We start from the raw sequence: 22581 nt of genomic DNA on the forward strand, positions 1-22581 counted from the left end.
CTTTCCAGGTACCTCTGCTGCTCGGAGGTATCCAAAATGCCAAACACATTCCTTCTAACCCACCCCTCAGAAGGGTACTCTGTGTTTCTGAATCAATGTGTGATATACCACCACTGGCATTACTAATTTCATCCAAGTTTTTTGTGGCTATTGGTATTCCCCATGACCCTGGGAAATGGGAAATTTTTACGGGAATAGCTTTTCTGAGAAAGGAACATATTCTTGTGAGGGGATTTTTCAGCCTGTTAAAAGGAATTTTCTTCTGCAGCTAAAAGCAGTATGAAAAGAATCAGGGAGACTCAAGAAGCTGTCATTTGCATGTGAATTTAATAAATGCTCTCACCATGATTTACATATATTTGGCTCAGAAGTGGTCACGAAGTGTTGTGCATTGCTGATGTGACCCAGTCCTCAAAAGAGGTGTGGGAATCCTCAGGAGGTGCAGGAATAGACTGTGGCAATATTTTCAGAGTATGGCTATGTTAACTATGTTGACTTTTATTGCCAAACCAAACCAGTAACTGGAAAACATTAAACTGAAGTGAGGAGAGGTTGCAGAGTCTCTGTGGATTGGACTTAGAAAGAGGAGCCACATTCAGACTGTGATAATTTCATCACTACTAACTTCAGTGTCAGTCCCATGCTCATAAAACTCTCCTTTGCTGTCAGTCTTCATGTTCAAACTGTCATTATCTGGCATTTCTGTCATGTTTCAGATTTTGGAACTTCAGGAAGGTAAAAGCTGTCTACACCACTCAGTTTATTATCACCAGGTGAAGCGAGAGGAGCTTGCCACAATAAAGAATTGCTGTTTTGTGTTGTTTACCCATTACTTACAAATCTACTTTAAGTTCCATTTTTCCAGAAAAAAAATAAAATTAGCAAAAATAATGTTTTATTCCTCTTACCACTCATGAGATTATATAATTAGAGAGTATTCCCATTTCAGAGATTAAATTTCTGGAGAAATTCCTTGGTCACCCAGCAGTTGAAGCTTGTGCAACTCATTGCCCAAAGTTTCTCCAAGGCTAGATGACTTTGTGATTGGGTGCTCTGCTAGCTGGGTGGCTGAATTAATGAGAACCTGCTGCTTTTGTCTCTTCCCAGAACCACCCAGTCTGGAAGATGCAGGAAAAATATTAAATGAAACAGTGGTGGTAAATAATCCAATCCATCTTGAATGCAGAGCATCTGGGAACCCTCTGCCAGGTATCCATGTGCACCTTGGGGAACATCTCATCAAGGGTTTCACTTTCATGTGTCTTTGGAAAGTGATGGATATGCTGAATGTGGAGCTAACTGTGTGGTTTTAAACCAGCTAGAAACTGTGTGATGGCAAATGTCAATGTATGGGCTGACATGGAGGAAGGATTGAGGAATTCGGTGATCGCCACTGATAAATGAGTGAAAACACATCACAAGGATAATCTATTCCCTTGTGATGCCCTGTCCACAGGCAAGAGTGCTACTCAATTTCTACTGAATGAGCTTTAAACACATCCACTTTTATCTCCTGTCAGTTCAGTATTTGTTAGTGTAAGGCAGACCTGAAATACTTCATGGATTGAGTGTGCCTGTCAAACGTGCTCATGTCTAGGACTTTTTTAATGTGTGGGTTTTGTTACCTGGTAAGATATAAAAAGACATATTATTGAGAGAAATTTGCTGTATTAATTATTGTAGAGCAAAACAGGGGGAATAGTTACCAAGAGCTTGTAGCTAATATAGCAAATTATTCTCATGCTGATTTTATCAACATGTTCAGGTGAAAGATGTTATTACATTTCAGTTGTGAAATGTAATCCAGCTTCTCATTTGCTGCCTTTTTAAGAATTAATTCACAGCAAAATATTATTTTGTAGAATAATTTATTCTTACATTGAAAAAATTAAAATCTTGAGGAAGTAAAATGTTATAAAAGTATAAGAATTTTATGTCTGTTTTATGCTCCTTTTAAATTTTTTCTCCTTTATCCTCCAAATTTTCAGTTACTTTAGTTATCAACAATTAAAGTGATGGATTTCAGAGAATTTATGCAATAAGAACAGTTAGTTCACCCCTGGTGTGATGTGATGGCACATCCTATTGTCAAAATACACCATGAGTCAGGAAAGTGAGGAGCACAGCATCCCACTGGAAAAGACAGAAGCTGTGTGCAAGTCTTATCCATCAGTCAGGCCAGAGCACTTAGTGGGTGTGAGTCTGTCCCCAAAGCCCCTTGTGTATTACAGACAATCCTTCCATGAGCAGTAATTTCATCTGAGTAGTGAAGTGGTGCCAGCAAAGCCTCAATGACCATTCTCCTGATGGATGGTGCCATCTTTTGGCTGAGATGCAAAATCTACAGATTTTCTTGGTTGTCAACTTCTTATAAAATTTTCTTCTGGAGAAACACCAAGTTTTCTGCTCTTTATTTTCAGTTTTTTGATCTGCCAGTTGCAATTTGATTTAGTTGCTTATGTTTTGATTCTTTGTCCCAGATAGTTCAGTTTAATATAGTGATAATTTAAGGTAAAAGGTAAAAAAAATTGATACATGTTATAGAATTTCTGGATAGATTCCCTGTCTATCCTTTATTATATATATCTATAATATGTAGGGCTGTTATAGTTTCCCTGGATGGTTTGGGTTGGAAAGAACTTGAAAGCTCATCTCCTTCCATCTGCCATGTGCAGGAATGCCTGCATATTTTTGTGTGGTTTTAAACAGCTGCTCTTTACCTTGGTATAAGATAGGTGAATTTCTTATAATTTGCTTTGCGTGATAATTTCTCAATTTCAGAACACTTTTCCATAAATGTATGAGGGGTGTGGATGATGATGTCAAATTTGCTGTTGAATTGTGGGGCATAGTCAGCAAATCTTCCTATTTCCTGATTTTCTGTTACATTTTGTTCTTCTTAATCACAACTAACACTGCTGTTGACTGTTAAACATTGGCATGTGTGTGGAGGCTGAGGTGGCCAGTGTGAGGGCTCTGTGGTGCCCCATTTGTCGGGGTTGTCAGTGATTTGTCCCCGTTCCTCCCCCACAGCTGTGTCGTGGTCCAAGGACGGGCGCGCGCTGGGTGGCAGGGGACAGGTGCTGCGCATCGAGGCCGCGCAGGTGGCCGACTCCGGCCTCTACAGGTGCCTGGCTGCCAACGCCGCGGGCACGGCCGAGCTGCTCTACAGCCTCCAGGTCCACGGTGAGTGCACAGCCACAGAACTGCCACTCCTGGAGTGTGGGGAACGCTTCTGAGAGCGCTGAGTCCAGCTGTTCCCCCCGTGACCCATGTCCCCGAGTGTTACATTCGCGCGGCTTCTAAATCCCTCCAGGGATGGGGACCCCCCCACTGCCCTGGGCAGCTGTGCCACTGTCTGCCTACCCTATCCATGAAGAGACTTGTGCTAATATCCAAATTAACCTCCCTACCCCCAGCACAACTTGAGGCTGTTTCTCTTGTCTGTATTGTGACACTTAGGAATAATACATGCAAGCTCCACCTTTGCTTTCCTCCTTTTCCAGTCTGCTTAACAGACTTGGTGTTGCTCATCACATAATCACAGGATCTCAGGGTGCTTTGGGTTGGAAGGGACCTTACAGCCCATCCAGTGCCACCCCTGCCATGGGCAGGGACACCTTCCACTAGCCCAGGTTGCTCCAAGCCCTGTCCAACCTGCCTGGGACACTTCCAGGGATCCAGGGGCAGCCACAGCCTCTCTGGGAATTCCATTCCAGGGCCCACACCACTATCACAGCCAGGAATTCTTTCCCAATACCCCACCTAACCCTGCCCTCTGGTAGTGGAGAGCCATTCCCCCTTGTCCTGGCACTCCATGCTTTTCACTCTTCTGTTTTCTCACTGACATTAGAATAGGTGTTTTGAATGTGGAAAATGTGTCAAGGGAAGGCATTCCTAGGAAGAATGAATTTATGGAAGAGGTATTTTGTTTAAGGGATCACTTGAGCAATTTGGAGGGCCTGGCAGTTGCTGGAGTTTGTTATAGGTGACTTTGAAGCTCACAGTAGACAAGACACAGATCAAATGCTCTTTCATAATCCAAGAGTTTTAAAGAAAAAAGTACTGTGTCTAAGAAGATGAAGTGGAAGTGTGGGTGTTTGCTGACATGAGACACCTAAGCAAAAGCCCAGCTGGAGCTTTTCCAGTGATTTCAGTGGCTTTTGGATGTGGCCATAATCCAAATTCTTATCTTTGATACATGCATGTGCATGTGGCTGGTTTTCTGTGGGAGTCTTCCATGCAAAAGTGTGGCCCAAATTTGGCACAGTGTCTGCAGCCGAGATGCACACTATTAATGTTAATTAATGACTTGGGCAGTGCATTTCCACTGATTTAATGACCATCATGGGAAAAACTGATGGCACAAGACACAGTCAAGGGCAATTAACCCCACCCAGTGATGAATTCCCAGGAAATCCTTAGAGCTAAGGTCATTATTCTAGTTAAATGGAAAATAACCCTGCAGTACACGTATATCTTTTTAGGGGTGGCGGAATTTCAGCAAACACATCCAGAGTTTTCTAGGAAACTAAAATTTTCTGACTAAGGCACAGAGCTTCCCCTTCTAGAACAGAATATATGCAGTTGCAGACAAAGTAATGGCATCAAAGGAGCTAATTGCATTGAACTCCTGTCCGTGATCCTGCTTCATTCAACTGGTGTCCTGCCAGGCTGACAGCAGAGAGGTGCTGCAATTCACCATCCACAGGTTCATAATCCACTGTCCTTGGAGCTTATGAGTTTGAGAAGACAAAACTTACAGGTTTTTCCCTCTTTACCAGTGGAAGCAGTGACTCCTTAATGGAGAACAGGCTCAAGTGCCAAGTACTGAAAGTTGTGCTGCATTTATGGAAAGGTTGATCTAGATTTCCATGAGCACCTGCCTTGGTCAACTACTGGTCTTATTCACCAGTTTCGGTTGTTAATAGTGTTATCAGATCTTCTTGGCATTAAAAAAATGATGCTTGATGCCACAGGCTTAACACTGAATGGAACCAGGCAGGCCAACTGAAGGAATAAAGTGGAATTCCAGTTGAGCTAGGATTAATAGGATTTCACTGTATTAACTTTTTTCACTTCTTTCACTCCACTATAGCTTTCTCAGGCATTTGAGACCAATGAATGCAATAGGAGGAGCTCTGTTTGGGGAAAAAAGAAAAAAATATAAAATCCTGTGCCTTTTTTCTGCCTCTACTGCTATTACTGAAATATATGTAGGAGTGAGGAGAGTCACAGAATCATGGAATGGTTTGGGTTGGAAGGGACCTTAAAGCCCATCCGATTCCACCTCCTGCCATGGTGGGGGGACACGTTCCACTATCTCAGGTTGCTTCAAGCCCTGTCCAGCCTGGCCTTGGACACTTTCAGAGATGGGGCAGCCACAACCTGAGTTACAGGCTCTTAGAGGTTGCTACATTTGTTAATGAATCTTATTTTCAGTGCAGAACTTTTACATGTTTTCTTCTGTCACACAGGCCGATGTGTATGAGTAGCACACCCATTCTCATCTCTTTGCAGGAGTGACTTTAAGCATTAAGTTTTCATCTGATACTGACTTTTAAAGTTTATCACTAAGTTATCAGTGGTAGTAGCAAATAGAATAGTTTTGATTCCTAGTACATGAAATATCTTCCTTTTTTTAATGATTCTTGTCTCCCTTTCTACCAGAGCCCTACAACATTTGCTAGACTGTGTGCCTAGAGTAAGTGCTTTGGATGTTCCATTGCAAATGTTTTGTGTCATCAGAGAGGCAGATGTTTTCCACTCTAATCTGGTAAACGTTTCCATATGCTCTGCCAGGGCAATTTATCACTCTGCGTATGGATTTGCTTTATGTGGTTTATATGGTAAACTCCTTTCTTTAATCCCTACCACTCCTAAAGTCTTTCACAAGGTCTAAATGGAATAGTAGAAGAGTTTGAGGGAATATTTTCTGGCTTTATGGTGTGGTTCCTGGGTTTCACAGCTGTCCTCTGGGCTGTGGGCCCAGTCCCACATACCTTGCTCACAGTAGTTTCACTGCAGTTATCTGCCTGCTCATGCTAAGGGTAGAGCAGAATCTGGCACAGAGCAAAGACATGACAAGGGCTCAGCAGGAAAAAACATGAGAAAAGAGAAATAACATCCAAAACTATGCAGCCTATTTAATGTTGTTGTGATTAGTACTCTTACGTAGCTGTTACAGCCCTTTTTCTGTGGATTCTTTTTTTCAGTCCCCCCATCCATCTCTGGCAGCAGTGACATGGTGACAGTAGTGGTCAATAATGCAGTGAGACTGGAGTGTGAAGCCAGAGGCATCCCTGCCCCTATCCTGACGTGGCTGAAGGATGGGAGCCCTGTGTCCAGCGTCAGCAACGGCCTCCAGGTACCAGGGACAGATCCTGCTCTGTGGTGTTCCCTGTTGTGGGAGGAGGCTTCTAAGTCAGTGCAGTTTAATGGAAGAGAATAAGTTCAAGAATTTGGAATAATAATATAAGGCCCTTTGCTCTGGGTTGTTCATGTGAGTTTAGCTCCAGTACTGTGTGAAGTGGAAGATAGAGACACATTGAAATAAATGTCATACAGCTGATGTCATACTGAGTAAATTTGCATCAACAAATCTTCTGCTTACTGGGAAGAGGAGGAAGTTGGACCAGATTGCTCTGCTGAAGAAATCTGGAAAGCTCATTACATACAGTAATTCAGAAAAGAAAAGTAATTCAGAAAAGAAAACCAACCTCTGATGTTAGGAGATATTTCAGAGGTAAAATGAGATGCTGTGGTTGGTTTTTGGAAGTTGATTTTATAATCTGAAAGGGAAGAGAGGGAATTTGTGTTCTGTGGGAACAGCTTAGGGCACAGACAAAAGATGTGACAGCATGTTTGAAGCTGGTGGGAGGGAGAGGTGTCCAGCTCCTGCAAAGTCTTGAGAATGCCAGGAATTCCCTAGGGACTGGGATGAAGTTAGAGTTTCTCTTTTGCAAGTCTGGGTTAGAAGAGAACACTGGAGTGCAGGGAGATGATGGGAGGTGGCAAAACAAGTGTTCCATTTCGAAAGGAGCCCTAGGAGTTCCCCCTCCTGTGTTTGGAACTGGGGTGTGCCTGAAGGTGCTGTGCTCCTGTTGCAGGTCCTGTCAGGGGGCCGGGTGCTGGCACTGCCCAGTGCCCAGCTCAGTGACACGGGGACATACACGTGTGTGGCAGTCAACGCTGCGGGGGAGGGCCAGAGGGACATCGACCTCCGTGTTTATGGTGAGTGACAAATGTCTTTCTTTTTGTTCTGAGAGCTGGTCTTCAAGATTGAATGTAACACACTGGGCCCAGACCCTGAGCAGTGCTGAGTAAAAATAGTCCCAACCCGTAATGTAAGGCCAAGTGAGGACGAATGGTTTGTGTATGGAAGTTAAAACATACATGCACATCCACCTTCATTTACTAAAGCGTATAGGTGTGTCATTCTGTGTATCCTTGAAGAAAGGTAACTACAGCAGTGAATTTACAAGTTTAATGCATAAAAACTCATTTATGAATGATAAAAAACCCCACATGTTTGCGTAAACCAGGTAGATCTGCCAGGTGAGAGATACTCTTGGGGCCAGTGCTCTGTTGTCTTTGTTGCACCAGAAGGAGATACTGGGAGTTCCCCGTCCAGCTCTGCGTTCCCAAGTCTTGCTCTGCCTGCCTAAATGGAGGGGACTCTTTTAGTGCTAAATAGTGATACTGTGTTGAGTCCAGCCAGTCAGCTCTGTCTCCCTCAAGGAGCAGGGAAGAGGTGTTTTTTTTAGTTTGTCATTTTTCCAGATTGTCAGTGAGTTAATTCTGAATTTTTTTGCCTGAATCTCTGTAAATTCATCCTCCTTTCTGATTCAGGCAGTGCTCTCAGATACCTGATGGGATTGTTGGGACTGTGCCGTGCAGGATTTTGGTGATCTCTGCGGGTCCATTCCAACTCAGGACATTCTGTGATTCTGTGCTTTCGTGTAACTTGTGTGAATTTCATCCTGGCTTTTTTGTAACTTGTATCAGATGCCCTTTCATATTCACAGAATAGTTTGGGTTGGAAGGGAGCTTAAAGCTCACCCAGTCCCACCTTGTGCCATGAGCAGGGACACCTTCCACTATGCCAGGTTGCTCCAAACCCCATCCAGCCTGGTCTTGGATGTTTCTAGGGATCCAGGGGCAGCCACAGCTTCTCTGGGCACCCTGTGCCAGGGCCTCACCACCCTCACAAGGAAGGATTCCTTCCCAATATCCCATCTAACCCTGCCCTGTGGAAGGCACTCCTAATTGTCCTGTCCCTCCAGGCCCTTGCCCAAAGTCTCTCTCCAGTTCCCTTGGAGCCTCTTCAGGCACTGGAAGGGTCCCTAAAGTCACCCCATGTTGTGTTCTCAGAGCCCATGGGTGCTATGCCAGCAGGAATGCCTGGGAGTGTGACTGTAGCAGGTTTTGAGTTCCTTTGGACAGCTCAGGGGATTTGTCCAGCAGTGAAATGAGGATGAACAATAATCTGACATTTGTCTTAGAAATATTGCAGTTCCAGATGTATAGAGAGGCATTTGGAATTGAGGCACCTTTGTGGTTTTGCTTCTGCTTTCAGTAGGTCAGTGGGCTCTCCCAGTCTCCAGCATTACAGCAATCACCTGTAGAAAACCTTGCAAGAAAAGTTAGGAGTTTGGATGAGTTCTAAGAAGGGGCAGCTGGCCAAGTTATTTGTTCCTGAGTTTGGCTTTCAGGATTGTCTCCCATGTTTAGGGTATCCCTGACTGAAGTCCTGGTGACATTTGTGTCTGGAAGGGACAGTTTTAAACCCAGGACCAAGCTGTGGCAAGTGAGCCAAAGTTAATATAGGCTGGAACATTTTATGTCTAGAGCAAGGAACATCAGGGTCTCCTTTGGAGTTTGTGGGCAGGTGCGTATGTCTGTGTAATGTGACATAGGTATATTTATTATTCCTCTTGTGTTTTCTGGAACCTCTGTCCATTTTAGCTGGAGGAAATGAAAAGAGTTAGGAGTTGTGTGTGTTTAAAATTAGTGTTGTATTAGAAGCTGGCCAGGGTTGAGCTCAGCTGCAGGACCAGCTTGAGTGAGGCTGTCACCAAAAAGTAATATGGCTCTTCAGACTTGCCTCATAAGGGCAATCTAATTAAGACGCCACAGGAGGAAAATACTTTGGAGTAGAGTTGGAGCTGAGTTGGTTGGAAATGTGCACTGAGCCAGGAGTTGGAACAAGCTCAGTTACTTACAGTTACTATGAGCATAATTAGATTAATTTTAAACCCCATTCTTTCAGAAATAAGTGCTCTAGTGTCTATGTCATAAACTCAGTTTCCTTTTGAGCACATTTCAATTCATTGAGCTGAGAGGAAAAGTAATTGGTTAAAAGTCTTTGGAAATAAATTGGCCTCCTGCAGGAATGGATCAGCTTCCAAGTCTCAGTTCCACAATACTCATAAAGAATCTGGACGTTTGTGAGTTCTAGAAAGATAAAAAGATAAACAGGTTTTGTTGTTTTGTTTTGGTTTTTTTTCCCCACTTACTATATTTCTTATCCACAGGACCAGGCTTTTCCCTAAATTACTTCCAAACTGTGAAATCAGCAGCTCTGCTCTGTACTTCCTGGGCAAGAAACACAAAGCTTGATTGTTCCTGGTCTTTCAGACCACCTCGAGAGCTGTCTTGCTGCCCCCTGAGTGCCACTTGGGGACACGTTTTGGTCTCCCATGTGTGATTAACCTGGTGTGCTTGTTCTCACAGACAGTCCCACTGCCTGCCTTCTCACCCCGAAGTTCTGTGCACTCAGACCCTCAGTGTCTGGGGTCATGGATCCCAAAACTAAAGGACAAAGGAAATGTGACAATAAAGGTTCTTATATTTGGTCCTGGTCAACTTTTTGGGGGGCAGTATTTTGGCTGTGTTCTTTTTGATTCCAGCCATGAACACTTTCCCCATGGAAAATTGCTCACTTGCTGTATTCAAGGTTTAATTCTCAGTTGCCCCCTCAGTTACTTTTGTTCTTCTGATTGAGAAAACACAAAATTAAAAAACGGAGGGAAAAATGTGTTTTCTTAAATTCTGACACTGTTCAAGAACATCTAATGGGTTTCAGTTGAAGTGTACAGTGTTTTGGGGTTTTTTTATTTCTACACAAAAAACTTTCAAAAGGAGATTTTTCTACTGTCTGATTTGGAAATAATAATGTTATAATGAGGTTATCACTGAACTGCAGGACAAATGTAAATACAGTGCTCAGTGCCAACAACTGCAATAATTAGTAGATCCCACACAAACTGGATACGTGAGCTAATTGTAGATTATGATTTGTTGATTAAGTCATTAACCCATTGACTTGCTTGCTGACCATGGAAGTTCTTGTTCTGTCAGCTGTATTTGGCCATCTCTGGACAAATTCTCTGTAGGTCAGAGTCTTCCTTAAAGCCAAGTATCCTTCTTGGCACTATCTGGAACAGCTTAAGACATTTTCAACTTCTGGGGCTGATTGTTATCTCATGAGCATTTCCACTCAGCAGCTCTTTTTCTTTCTTGCAGGAATGCATCCCCCCATTTTTATGTACTGGACATTTTCCTTTCTAGCTACATTTCAAGGGTTTTTTGCTAGTCTTGGCTTAACCTTATGATTTCTCTGTAGCTGATACCTCACTAGTGTGTATTTTGTGCAGAGAATAGTCTGTAAATAACAAAAATTGTTATTGTGGTTTTTGTGGTATAAAGAAGACTGAAGTTGTGTGTAACTGAAGGTATGTCATTTTATCTTTGTGCAGTGAAGTCCCTTAACTCTACGTTATGTTTGCTCTGTGAAATCTTCAATGCCCAAAGGTCCCTTGGTTTGAGCAATAGGACAAGAGGAAAAAGCCTCAGGGTGCCAGGGGAGGTTCAGGTTGGATATTAGGAAAAGTTCTTCATAGGAAGGATGGACAGGCACTGGCACATCTGCCCAGGGCAGAGGTGGAGTTGCCATCCCTGGACAGATTTAAGACCTGTGGATGTTGTCCCTGGGGACAGTGCTGGGGAATGGTTGGACTTGAAGGTCTCAGAGGGCTTTTCCAAGGTAACCAAGCATGTGTTTGTGTTGGTGCAGTCCCTCCTGACATCGTGGGCGAGGAGCAGAACGTGTCAGTGCTGCTGGGCCAGGCCCTGGAGCTGCGGTGCCAGGGCAGCGCCGTGCCCCCGCCGCGCCTCACCTGGCTCAGGGACGGGCGGCCCTTGCTGGAGAAGCCAGGCCTGAGCATCTCTGCAGATGGCAGCGTGCTGAAGGTAAGCTGGGCAGGCAGGGAGTGCTGGGGCTCACCTGGGGAGTTGCTCCCTCCTGGAGGTGGGACAGCATTGGGCTGTCTGGGGCATCCCTCCCTCTCCATGTGAGGAGGGAGGGTTGGCACAGACCCCGGCTGTCTGGGTACAGAGCTTGCTGGATTCATGCTCTATTATTAATATTCAGGGAGACATATGTAAAAATAAAATTGAAACCTGAGCCCACTCTCCCTACATGTTTCATGAATAATTATGTAGGAAGAAACCCAGGTTTTCCTTTTGTCCCCAGATTGAAGGAGCTCAAGTGCAGGACACTGGACGCTACACTTGTGAAGCGACAAATGTTGCTGGGAAAACTGAGAAGAACTATAATGTCAATATTTGGGGTAAGATTTATTAAGCTTATTCCAGAAATAGGAACAAGGCTCAGAGCTGAATTATGATGTGAAACACTGAAATCCTCTGTAGTTCATCAACACTCAGTTGCTGAGGCTCTATGGGGATATATTGTTGTATTTGCTGTAGTTGAATGGGCCCAAAACCGTGCACAGATTTTTCAAATTGCTTTCATTTAGTTCTAAATTAACACCAGTTACCCTACAGGCCTTTGTTGAGCTTGCAGAAATGAGAATAGTAGAGCTATAACTAGTGAGTGGCATCACTTTGCATGGCAGGGGCTTGGAACAAGATGATCTTTAAGGTCCCTTGCAGCCCACACCGTTCTGTGATCACGATTCTATGATAAATACCTGGGTTTGGATCCATAGCTTTTATGCCATTTAAATTAACATACCAACTTTCCAGTTACTGAAATGCTGAAGCATTGGAAACTCAGATAAATAAAAGCTGCATTACAAACTTATTAGTGCTGCATCATAAAAACAGCTTTAATAATTTTTTTTATATGGCTCTGTGATGAATGTGGCTTAGAGCATTGTTTTAATACTTGCTTTTGAGGGGGTTTTCTGCACCATCATTTTCTTCTCGTGTTAAAATTGAAATGTTCCTTTTTTACTATTATAAATCGATTTCTTGTTTTGAAGTCACAAGACTAGAATTACATACAAGGGTTTGTAACACTTTTGAAATTTCTTGTTTTGAAGTCACAAGACTAGAATTACATACAAGGGTTTGTAACACTAAAATGACATTTTTCAGTTCAGATTTTTAATAATGACCCACTTGAAACGGGTCATTATTAAAGACCCATTCATGGCATTTGAGTTAGAGGTGGGTGTTGTAGTACCATGCCATTTTCCCATGCTGAAGCAAATACCATTTACTGTGCAGGTCAGCCTCTGCTCTCTTCTTTCTCTCCCAGATTTTTACACAGGACTTTTGCTGGGGGGATTTAAATTTGTTCCTTTGTGCAGTGGGACCATTCCAGTTGGATTTGAATGGCGGGATAATTCTTTGCTAGTTAGCAGCTTTGGTGGGATAAGCTTGATAGAAACCACAGGCTGCCTGTGAAAGCCATCTGTGGATAATTGTTTAGAATTATAGTTTTCATTTATGCCCCAGCATCCAAAGTCTTCCTTGCCATATTTTGAGATTTTAAAACCAGGAAATGTATCTTTCTGAGGATTTGTGAGATCCTGAGAACTAAGTGTGGATCCAGGAGCCAGCCTATGAGTTAAATGAAGAGAACAGCACAGGCTTGTCCTGGCTGGAAGCAGGGCAAATGAAGGGTAAAGCAGACAGTACCATAAGGCCCTTGTCAGTGTTGTTTCAAACCCCACACATCTGGTTGCTGCTGGAGAGCTGGAGGTGTCAGAAGGAGAAACTGGCTATTGTCACATGCATTTAAAAAGTGCTGTGTAAGTTGTTCACCTGCGGGGTTGTATTTGCCAGGTTCCACCTACATTCTCCTCCACTTTTTCTTGGTCACTACCTACTCTATTTTCATCTGATGAAAATGATTCCCGATTCCTAAGAGGCAATTAGCCCTTCCCTAGGGATTGAAGCAAAGTGCTTTAAGACTTTGAGAATCAGAGTAAAACATTGGTCCCTTTTGTCTGCAGCTGGTTTAGAGTGACAGAGCTGTACAGCAAAGTGATCCTTCTGTTGCAGGAGGTTGATCAGAGGGGTGGGATACATAGCCTTGGATGTGGCAGCCAGTGTGCTGATGCAGGAAAAATTCAAAGGAAAAATGTAGGCTGAATTTTAAGTCACTGGAGATGATCTCTGTGGGTTTATTAGCTGAGGCCATGAATGAGGTGGGCTCTTAGAGCTGGAGTCACTTGACAAAGTTCCCCAAACCGTCTTTATTCAGTGGAGTCTATTAAAGGCAGCCCAAAATAAAGCCTGTGCATGCTGCAGCCCTTAGAGCCCAGAAGGATGGATGCAGTCATTCCCAAGTGTATTGTTCCCTACCCAGGGCCTGGTTAGCATTGAGGAGACAATCCTTGTCATTGCTGCAGAGCTGAATGGGAGAGATTTGCACGAGGGTCATTTGGGGTTTACTGCTGGCTGATAATGTGCTGTTTCAAAGGCTGCACTTATTTGGCTTTTCTTTGCAGTGTCACCAAGTATTTCTGGCTCGGATGACAGCTCTCAGCTGACAGTCACTGAAGGGAGCTTGATTAGCCTGATCTGTGAGTCCAGTGGCATCCCACCACCCAATCTCACCTGGAAAAAGAATGGTGGGTAGCTGTCAATTGTCTGTTTTATAAAGCAAATGGGATAATTCTGATCTGCTGAGTTTTCTTTTCATCTTGTGTATGTTTTGTATGGTGTATTCTGAGGAACTCAGATGTGCAGATATCTGCATAGTCCTGGCATTGAGTAATGTGAACTCCAGGAGTAGATTATTCCCTTCTCCCTATCTCACCTCTGCTTGGATTAGGTGTTTCTAAAGGTGCAAGAGAAGTGCAGTGCTGAGATTGCTCAGCTGACAAAAATGAACTATGGAGCACTTAATATGTTTATTTACCACAGAGCAACAGGACAGCAGCACAGTGCCCCATCCCTGGAAATGTTCCAGACCACGGTAGGTGTCTTTTGAGCAAGTGGAAGGTGTCTGGGCCCATGACACAGGGCTGGAATGAGATGATCTTTAAGGTCCCTTCCAACCCAAACCATTCTGGGATTGTAAGACTTGTTTGTGGATCCCAGATGTCAGGGCCAGGGTCGCTGGGAGTCCCTTGGTGTGGAGTTGAGTTTCTGCCCTGTGAGCCACTGCATAACACAGATTCTCTGAGCTGGATTTAAATCTGCAGCCCTGGCATCCCGCCAAGAGGTGAAGATGTGTGTAGATACAGTAATTGCTTTGGGGATTCACCAAACCCTTTCTCTCATCCCATCTTGTTCAAGAGTAGTCTGCAATTTTTTTGTTTTAGGGGTCAAAGTTGCATTGCCAAACACCTCTTTAGGAGTTGGCAAACAAAGCCATCTATTTTCATCACCTTCTTTTAGCATTGCTGGAGAGAGAATATAGGGCAAAATAAGATAATTTACTTTTCCAGTGTGGTAATTCTTGTGTTATTAATCAATCTTACTTATATTTGTGTTTTTCTAAGCAGAACAATTCAATATGGTATGTACTTGCTTTAATTAATTTTGGCTCATGGAAAGAGCAGGTTTTAATTACAGAACACTTTTTTCCAGTGCATAACATTTTCAGAGAACAGGAAGTTCTTTTTAAACCCTGTCTCTTGGAAGCCAGAAAGGCCTTGTATGACATGTAAATGCACAAGTGTGTACACTTAATATCAGCTAGGAGACTAGCTAGAAAGTCTAGAAAAGCAGTTAGAAAGGAAGAGTATATTTTTCAGCATGTTTGACACTTGGTGCACTTTGTAGAGAGGACTTTAAATGCACAAGAGGGAAATGAAGATTAAGCTTCTTAGAAGACTCCATGGCAGGTACATTCCTTCTGTCAGGAAGTCTCCCTGCAGTTTGGAAAGATGAAAATGGATAATCTGAGATCTCCAAGACTGAAGAATCTGCTCAGAGAATGCAGTGGGAGTTTGCTGTCATGTTTCTGCTGAGGATTTCTTGAGAAGAAGCCTGTGACACACAGCACACAGATTGGGTGAAACTAAATTTAAGCACTGGCTCTGCTGGGTGAGACAATTATACACTGAAAAATGAGTCACTTTTTACTGAAAGTGCTGAGCTTTCTGCTTAGTGGAGGTGTTCCAAGGTCTGGATGGATGTGAGGGAGAGTCAGTGTGCTTTACTCAGGGTATACCATGAAATCAGTAGTTAATACAGAAAGTCTTGAGGATCTGCTTGTGCCAAGTTCCTGCTCTCTGGAAAATCTCTGACAGAGTACTTCTAAAATGGGCAAATGTGCAACTCAGTCCTTTTGAATGAGCCAGTGGACTTCACACCACGTGATTTTCATTTGCTCCTGGCCCCTTGTGTGGTTTTCTGTGACAGAAGGTGTCTTGCAGGCTCTCCTGTGGTGCCAGAGCCGTCGGGAAGGGTGCGGGTGCTGTCTGGGGGCAGACAGCTCCAGGTTGCAGTTGCTGACAGATCTGATGCTGCATCTTACACCTGTATTGCTTCAAACGTGGCTGGGAGTGCCACCAAAGAGTACAGCCTGCAAGTGTACAGTAAGTGCCAGGAAAACTCTGATCACAGTTTACCAGTTTTGCAGTAATGTTATGGGAGTGTGAGCTGGGCAGTGATGTTGAGCTGCAGGGTCTCCAGAGACTGAGTGCTGGCTGTTGGACAGTTTAGAGGTGGTTCAAGGAGAGTGTTATGTCGTTAAAATTTTGGCAATTTGGACCTGTAGCTTGACCAAGACGTTGCATATCCCTGTTGAAAGTGCGTAATCCCCTGATGTAATCCCTTTAGTCTTGTCCCCAGGCTGCAGTAGTGATGGCAGCTGAATGAACTTAGATTTCCCTTAGACTTTACTATATTTTTGATGGGAATAAAAGGAGGTGTTTTTAAACAGTCCCACAGAGAAGAAAATCTTCCAGAGTCTGTAGGGATTGATAGTGCAGGGACAGTCTTTTTTAATTTAATTTTTTCTCTTGTTTGCATTTTGAAAATTGCCTGTAAGTTAACGTTTTAAAAAACATTTTTACTTTATGCTGTGGGAGAGGGGGAAAGAAGCTGATTTGCCTTTTACTGGCCCTGCTGCTCTGGACAATTGACCCAACAGCAGGTGAAGATTCTGAAATGCAGCTTGCAGTTGACTCCTGCACTGTGTCCCTTGTTCTTCCCTAGCTCGACCAACTATATCCAACAGTGGTCCCCACCCATCAGAGGTCATTGTCACCCAGGGAAGCGAAATATCCCTGGAGTGCGAGGCTCGGGGCATTCCTGAGCCAGCAGTGGTGTGGCTGAAGGACGGGCGGGCGCTGGGCAGCGGCAGGGACGTGGCGGTGCTGGCCGGGGGCCGCGTGCTGCGGCTGGAGCGCGCCCGGGTGTCCGACACCGGCCGCTACGTCTGCGTGGCCACCAACGCCGCTGGCCTGGCCGACAGGAAATACGACCTCAGCGTCCACGGTGAGTGGGGGCCACGTGGGGCACCTGGAAATTCAACACCGGGTGGCCAAACAGTGGTGTGGAGCTCAGTGCACCTCCTGGATCTGCTGCAGGGGATGCAGCTCTAGTTGAAGTGTTAGAAAGAGCCCAAATCCTAGTTTATAGCTCCTGAATATTTTAAAATATTCAGCCCTCTTTCTGTTAATATCAATCCACCCCGTGTTGCTTTGTCACCTGAGATAATCAGGATATGGTACAATTTTACATGATATTGGGGTGAGTGTCATGGTGGGAAATATTCTGTTGTTGGAGAGAGAAATTAAGGTTTAACCAAAACCACCCTGCTACTCACCCTCAGTAAACTAATATTTGGGTGACACAACGTTTTGTGAGCAAAATGAATTTGTATTTGCTCTGAAGTATGGCTTTTCCTTACTCTTTGCTGTAGTTCCCCCAAGTATTGGTGGTTACCTGCAGCTGCCTGAAAACATCAGCACTGTGGAGAAGAATCCCATCTCCCTGGTTTGTGAAGCCTCAGGAATCCCCTTGCCAGCAATCACGTGGCTCAAGAATGGATTGCCCATCACCTTGAGCAGCTCGGTGCGAATCCTCTCAGGTACAAAAGCTGGAGGGCAGATGGCAACATCTCACTTTGTCATGCCCAGAAATACACTTCATTTTCTTTCCTGTTTATTTTTTCTTCAGCTCTTCCTCTTCACAGTTTTTTTACCATTTACAGAGAAAAATTCTTTGAGAGAACAAATGACAAAAATCAAAGCACATCTCTAATTTCTATGGGTCTGTATATGAAACTAAAGAGAGCCTCAGAAATGAGTGCATGTAAAAACATTTCTGGCTGTGTTGTTTCTTTGATTTGGATTCTTGGATTTGCCACTGGCAAGTAGAAATCTCATGACAATAAGTTTTGATGGAGTTTCTAATACTCTCTGATAGCCACCATGCAAAGCCTATATCATGAACCTAAGAAAACTTATCAGACAGCTAAAGGGCTGGAAGGTGTTTAAGAACTCAGCTAAGACTGCATTTGAAGCTGATAAGCTTCAGGATATTTTAATGAGTGCAGCTTTTAATGTTACAGATAGCCCTGTCCTATGCTTTCCCATTTTTGCATATGGTGTTTGGAAAAAGGAGTGGGTGTGTGATTATTTCCCAGTATGAACCTGGCTCTGGGAGCTGCTCTGCATTCCCTTCTGTCTCAAGTTGACATCAACAAAAATAACATCTTCTGGGCTTGATTGTTTCTGTCCTGTCTGTTGCCTTCTACACCCACACTAATCTCACCTCCCGGATCGAGAGTCAGGAAGGGAGAGACAAAAAAGATGTTTATTGTCTCTGGTTGTTGGCTGTGTGGGAGGGGAAAGACGCCAGGGCTTAGGGCTTTGTTTTCCTCCAAACTTTGTGCTTCAGAAAGCTGCACGTTGTGGTAGTAAATTGTAGCCAGCATGGCACTTGGAGCTTTATTTGTGCTTGTAAAGCTGTAAAAAAACAACAACAATAACAAAAATCCTCCTCTAATTTTGGAGTTAAATACTTTGCCAAAGCAAGATTTTGGTTCTGTTGACTGAAAACATACTTGGCATTGTAGATCATTCCAGTGTGTGGACACACTTCTGGCAGCTTTTAGTCAGTTAATTCGGATCATGGAATCACAGAATATCCTGAACTGGAAGGGACCCACAAGGACCATCCAGTCCAACTCCTGGCCCTGCACAGGACACCCCAACAACCCAACCTAGTACTTGAGAGCATTGTCTAGATACTGTGTTTGCTTTTGATGATCCTTCCTGCATATCTTGTATGCAGCCCATGCCCTAAGATGCATGTGGGCTTTAGGAAGGAGAAGAGCTTTTGTTTAGCCAAATGTAGAAACTCTCTCCTGCCTCAGCACTGGAGAGCTGGGTGTGCTCTGGCGTGTGATGCCAGGGAAGGTCACAGTCTCCTGCAGGCAGGTTTCTGCTTCTGCTTTGGCCTTGGCAGGGGTGAATGGGAGAAGGGATCAGGGAGACACGAGGCTGGCAGACCTGAGCCTCCCTCAGTCTCCCCGTGCTCCCTCTGGCAGGCAGGATTCCTTGGGCAGAGGCACATCCAGTAACCAGCTCAGCAGTTTGTTCTTCCAAGTGCATGACCAGGATCATCACTTTGTGGGCTATGTCCCAACAGTGGTAGCCACAGACAGGAGCTGCCCAGAGCAGGTGTGGTGTGGATTAGGGAATGGTTGCTGATGGGAGAGCTGCTAACCAGAAACTGGGAAAAGCTACAGGCTGGCTGCTGCCTTTGGCTTCGCACTCAAATGCTCCCTAATGTCTGTTCTGCTGTTCCTCTGCCAAAAAGCAAGGAAAGAGAAGTTACTCTGTGATGGCAAAACAGGGGTATTCCTCATCTTTGGTCAAACAACTTGCAAATCTTCCTTTTAAACGGTGTTTGTGCAAAGGTGACTTGACAACTACAGAATCAAGAAGAATCTGTTCTTTCAAACCATTGCATGTAAACCAGTGCTATTATCAGCTGTTACATTATTGATGGCACAATTAATGCAAATGCTAGAAGGGAGAGGTGGAATTTTATTCCTTATCTATGAAAATACCTTAAGGGTAATTGTAACACAAGATATTTATAGAACTAAGCTTGTTTTTGTGTGTACAGACATAAAAAGCACTGATGAGGCATTATTAATTTTCCTGAATATTAATCTAGAATCTCAGTATAGCAAAGCACTCTTGTGAGTGAAAACCCTCTTGTCTGAGGCACTGTGTGCTGTCCCCATTCCCTCCCAGCAGTGTTTGTTACAAGCACAGCATTCCTGCCATGTCCTAAGTGCCAATCCATGAATTCTGTGCAGTGGAGCAGGCTGTGTGTGCCCTGCCCAGCCCTGGGATGGTGCTGGCTGGCAGAGCAGGACTCTGATGCTGTTTTGGCTGTCTCAGGGGGCAGGACACTGCGGCTCAGCCCTGTGGGTGTGGCAGATGAGGGACATTACACCTGTGTGGTGACCAATGCTGCAGGAGAGGCCAGGAAGGACTTCTACCTCTCTGTCCTGGGTAAGTACCTGCTTGGGTTTGGGGCAGCACAAGAGAGGGGTTTGTACAGTAAGGGGGAGGGTATTCTGTATGCTTTGCTGGTATTTTAAAAAATACTATGCCAAAACACACGTCCTTAGGGAAAAAAATAAATTCATTTGATATCACAGACAGAAAATCGGGTTGTAGAGAGAAGCTTCTTCTACATCGAACCATAGAAACCTGGAAGGGTTTAGGTTGGAAGGGACCTTAAAGCACATCTCATTCTAACCCCCCCACCATGAGCTCCACTACTCCAGCTTGCTCTGAGCCCTGTTCAGTCTCCCCGTGCTCCCTCTGGCAGGCAGGATTCCTTGGGCAGAGGCACATCCAGTAACCAGCTCAGCAGTTTGTTCTTCCAAGTGCATGACCAGGATCATCACTTTGTGGGCTATGTCCCAACAGTGGTAGCCACAGACAGGAGCTGCCCAGAGCAGGTGTGGTGTGGATTAGGGAATGGTTGCTGATGGGAGAGCTGCTAACCAGAAACTGGAAAAAGCTACAGACTGGCTGCTGCCTTTGGCTTCGCACTCAAATGCTCCCTAATGTCTGTTCTGCTGTTCCTCTGCCAAAAAGCAAGGAAAGAGAAGTTACTCTGTGATGGCAAAACAGGGGTATTCCTCATCTTTGGTCAAACAACTTGCAAATCTTCCTTTTAAACGGTGTTTGTGCAAAGGTGACTTGACAACTACAGAATCAAGAAGAATATGTTCTTTCTCAAACCATTGCATGTAAACCAATGCTATTATCAGCTGTTACATTTTTGATGGCACAATTAATGCAAATGCTAGAAGGGAGAGGTGGAATTTTATTCCTTATCTATGAAAATACCTTAAGGGTAATTGTAACACAAGGTATTTATAGAAGTAAGCTTGTTTTTGTGTGTGCAGACATAAAAAGCACTGATGAGGCATTATTAATTTTCCTGAATATTAATCTAGAATCTCAGTATAGCAAAGCACTCTTGTGAGTGAAAACCCTCTTGTCTGAGGCACTGTGTGCTGTCCCCATTCCCTCCCAGCAGTGTTTGTTACAAGCACAGCATTCCTGCCATGTCCTAAGTGCCAATCCATGAATTCTGTGCAGTGGAGCAGGCTGTGTGTGCCCTGCCCAGCCCTGGGATGGTGCTGGCTGGCAGAGCAGGGTGTGTGTGCCCTGCCCAGCCCTGGGATGGTGCTGGCTGGCAGAGCAGGACTCTGATGCTGTTTTGGCTGTCTCAGGGGGCAGGACACTGCGGCTCAGCCCTGTGGGTGTGGCAGATGAGGGACATTACACCTGTGTGGTGACCAATGCTGCAGGAGAGGCCAGGAAGGACTTCTACCTCTCTGTCCTGGGTAAGTACCTGCTTGGGTTTGGGGCAGCACAAGAGAGGGGTTTGTACAGTAAGGGGGAGGGTATTCTGTATGCTTTGCTGGTATTTTAAAAAATACTATGCCAAAACACACGTCCTTAGGGAAAAAAATAAATTCATTTGATATCACAGACAGAAAATCGGGTTGTAGAGAGAAGCTTCTTCTACATCGAACCATAGAAACCTGGAAGGGTTTAGGTTGGAAGGGACCTTAAAGCACATCTCATTCTAACCCCCCCACCATGAGCTCCACTACTCCAGCTTGCTCTGAGCCCTGTCCAGCCTGGCCTTGGGTGCTTTCAGGGATAGCAACCTGTGCCACAACCTCCCCACCCTCACTGGGAAAAATTCCTTCCCGATATCCCATCTATCCCTGCCCTCTGGCAGCAGGAAGCTATTCCCCCTTGTCCTTGTCCAAAGTCTCTCTCCAGCTCTCCTGCAGCCCACTGAGGTCCTAGAAGGGGCTCCAGAGTCTGCCCAGAGCCTTTTCTTCTCCAGGATCAGCAATCCCAGCTACAGTACAGTGGAAGCCTTCAGTCAGCAGAGCCTTTAGTATGACAAAAGATATAAACCAGCATAGTAGGGGGTGATCCTGCTGATGCACTTAGACCAGGATTTGTCCAGCAGGCTCTTTAGATGCTATTTGGAACCATTAATATATTGTTTTAGCACATTGTTTAGTTTTGAAAATCAGTGTTTTCCCCAGAAAACACTACTTTTTGGTTTAGTAACTGTTATTTTAATCAATAACTGTCAAGTCTGGCGCAGTACAAGTTCTCTCAGCACTTTTGTGTAGAATTTTGTTCTCAGTTTCCTTTCTCTGAGGTGCTGAGCACCCTCATCTTCCTTTGCCTTCAGCTGACTTGGGCATATTCAGCCAGTAAATGATAACTCCCATTCAAGTCAGTTCATGTTTATTTGATGAGCTCATGGAAGTGTAAGTGTGGTAGAATGGGAGAGATGGATAAACACTGGAAAGCATTCATTGTCTGACTGTTTTCTTTGGAGGGTTTTAGTAGCAGGGTGTTCTTGAGGGTTCTGGGAATCACTTTTGCATAGGCTTTGTTTCTCTTGAAGAAAAATGCTCAGTGAAGCTGATTTCAAGTGGAAAATTCCATTGTTCAATCTTCTCTTCCCTCCCCCCAGTAATTTCTTTGTCTTTCTAAAGGAAAGTTACTGGAATGGGTCCTGACAGTGGCACAGAATCCTCACCAGTCACTGTCAGTGGGAACTGTACACAGACATGCCAGGGATTTCTGGGTTATTGTAGGAGGCACAGCAGTTTACAGGCAGAGCTTGGTGTAATAACCACAATATTTATATATTTGAAAAGGGTTTGGTGTGGCTTTGCCATATTTTTGATATTAAGATGTGTTGACAACTTACTGTATTATTTTGGAGTCAAAGCGATGAGTTGCTGTCTTTGTTTATGAATAGTAGTAACTTCTGGCCTAAGTCCTGAAC

At 44.3% G+C, this 22581-nt stretch overlaps 1 protein-coding gene across 1 annotated transcript in view; it reads left to right on the forward strand.

Annotated features, from left to right (window-relative positions):
• Positions 1-22581, forward strand: part of HMCN1 (hemicentin 1) — a 165713-nt gene that overhangs the window by 89170 nt on the left and 53962 nt on the right. The window contains exons 37-47 of the mRNA XM_039726386.1: positions 1108-1209; positions 3034-3186; positions 6216-6367; positions 7110-7233; positions 11078-11253; positions 11537-11633; positions 13767-13889; positions 15645-15806; positions 16429-16710; positions 17138-17305; positions 19635-19748. Coding sequence (XP_039582320.1) covers positions 1108-1209; positions 3034-3186; positions 6216-6367; positions 7110-7233; positions 11078-11253; positions 11537-11633; positions 13767-13889; positions 15645-15806; positions 16429-16710; positions 17138-17305; positions 19635-19748 — 1653 coding nt within the window. The remainder of the gene's footprint in view (positions 1-1107; positions 1210-3033; positions 3187-6215; positions 6368-7109; positions 7234-11077; positions 11254-11536; positions 11634-13766; positions 13890-15644; positions 15807-16428; positions 16711-17137; positions 17306-19634; positions 19749-22581) is intronic.

This window comes from Passer montanus, unplaced genomic scaffold (genome assembly GCF_014805655.1).
Source record: "Passer montanus isolate IOZ18808 unplaced genomic scaffold, ASM1480565v1 scaffold58, whole genome shotgun sequence".
Classification (NCBI taxonomy): domain Eukaryota; kingdom Metazoa; phylum Chordata; class Aves; order Passeriformes; family Passeridae; genus Passer; species Passer montanus.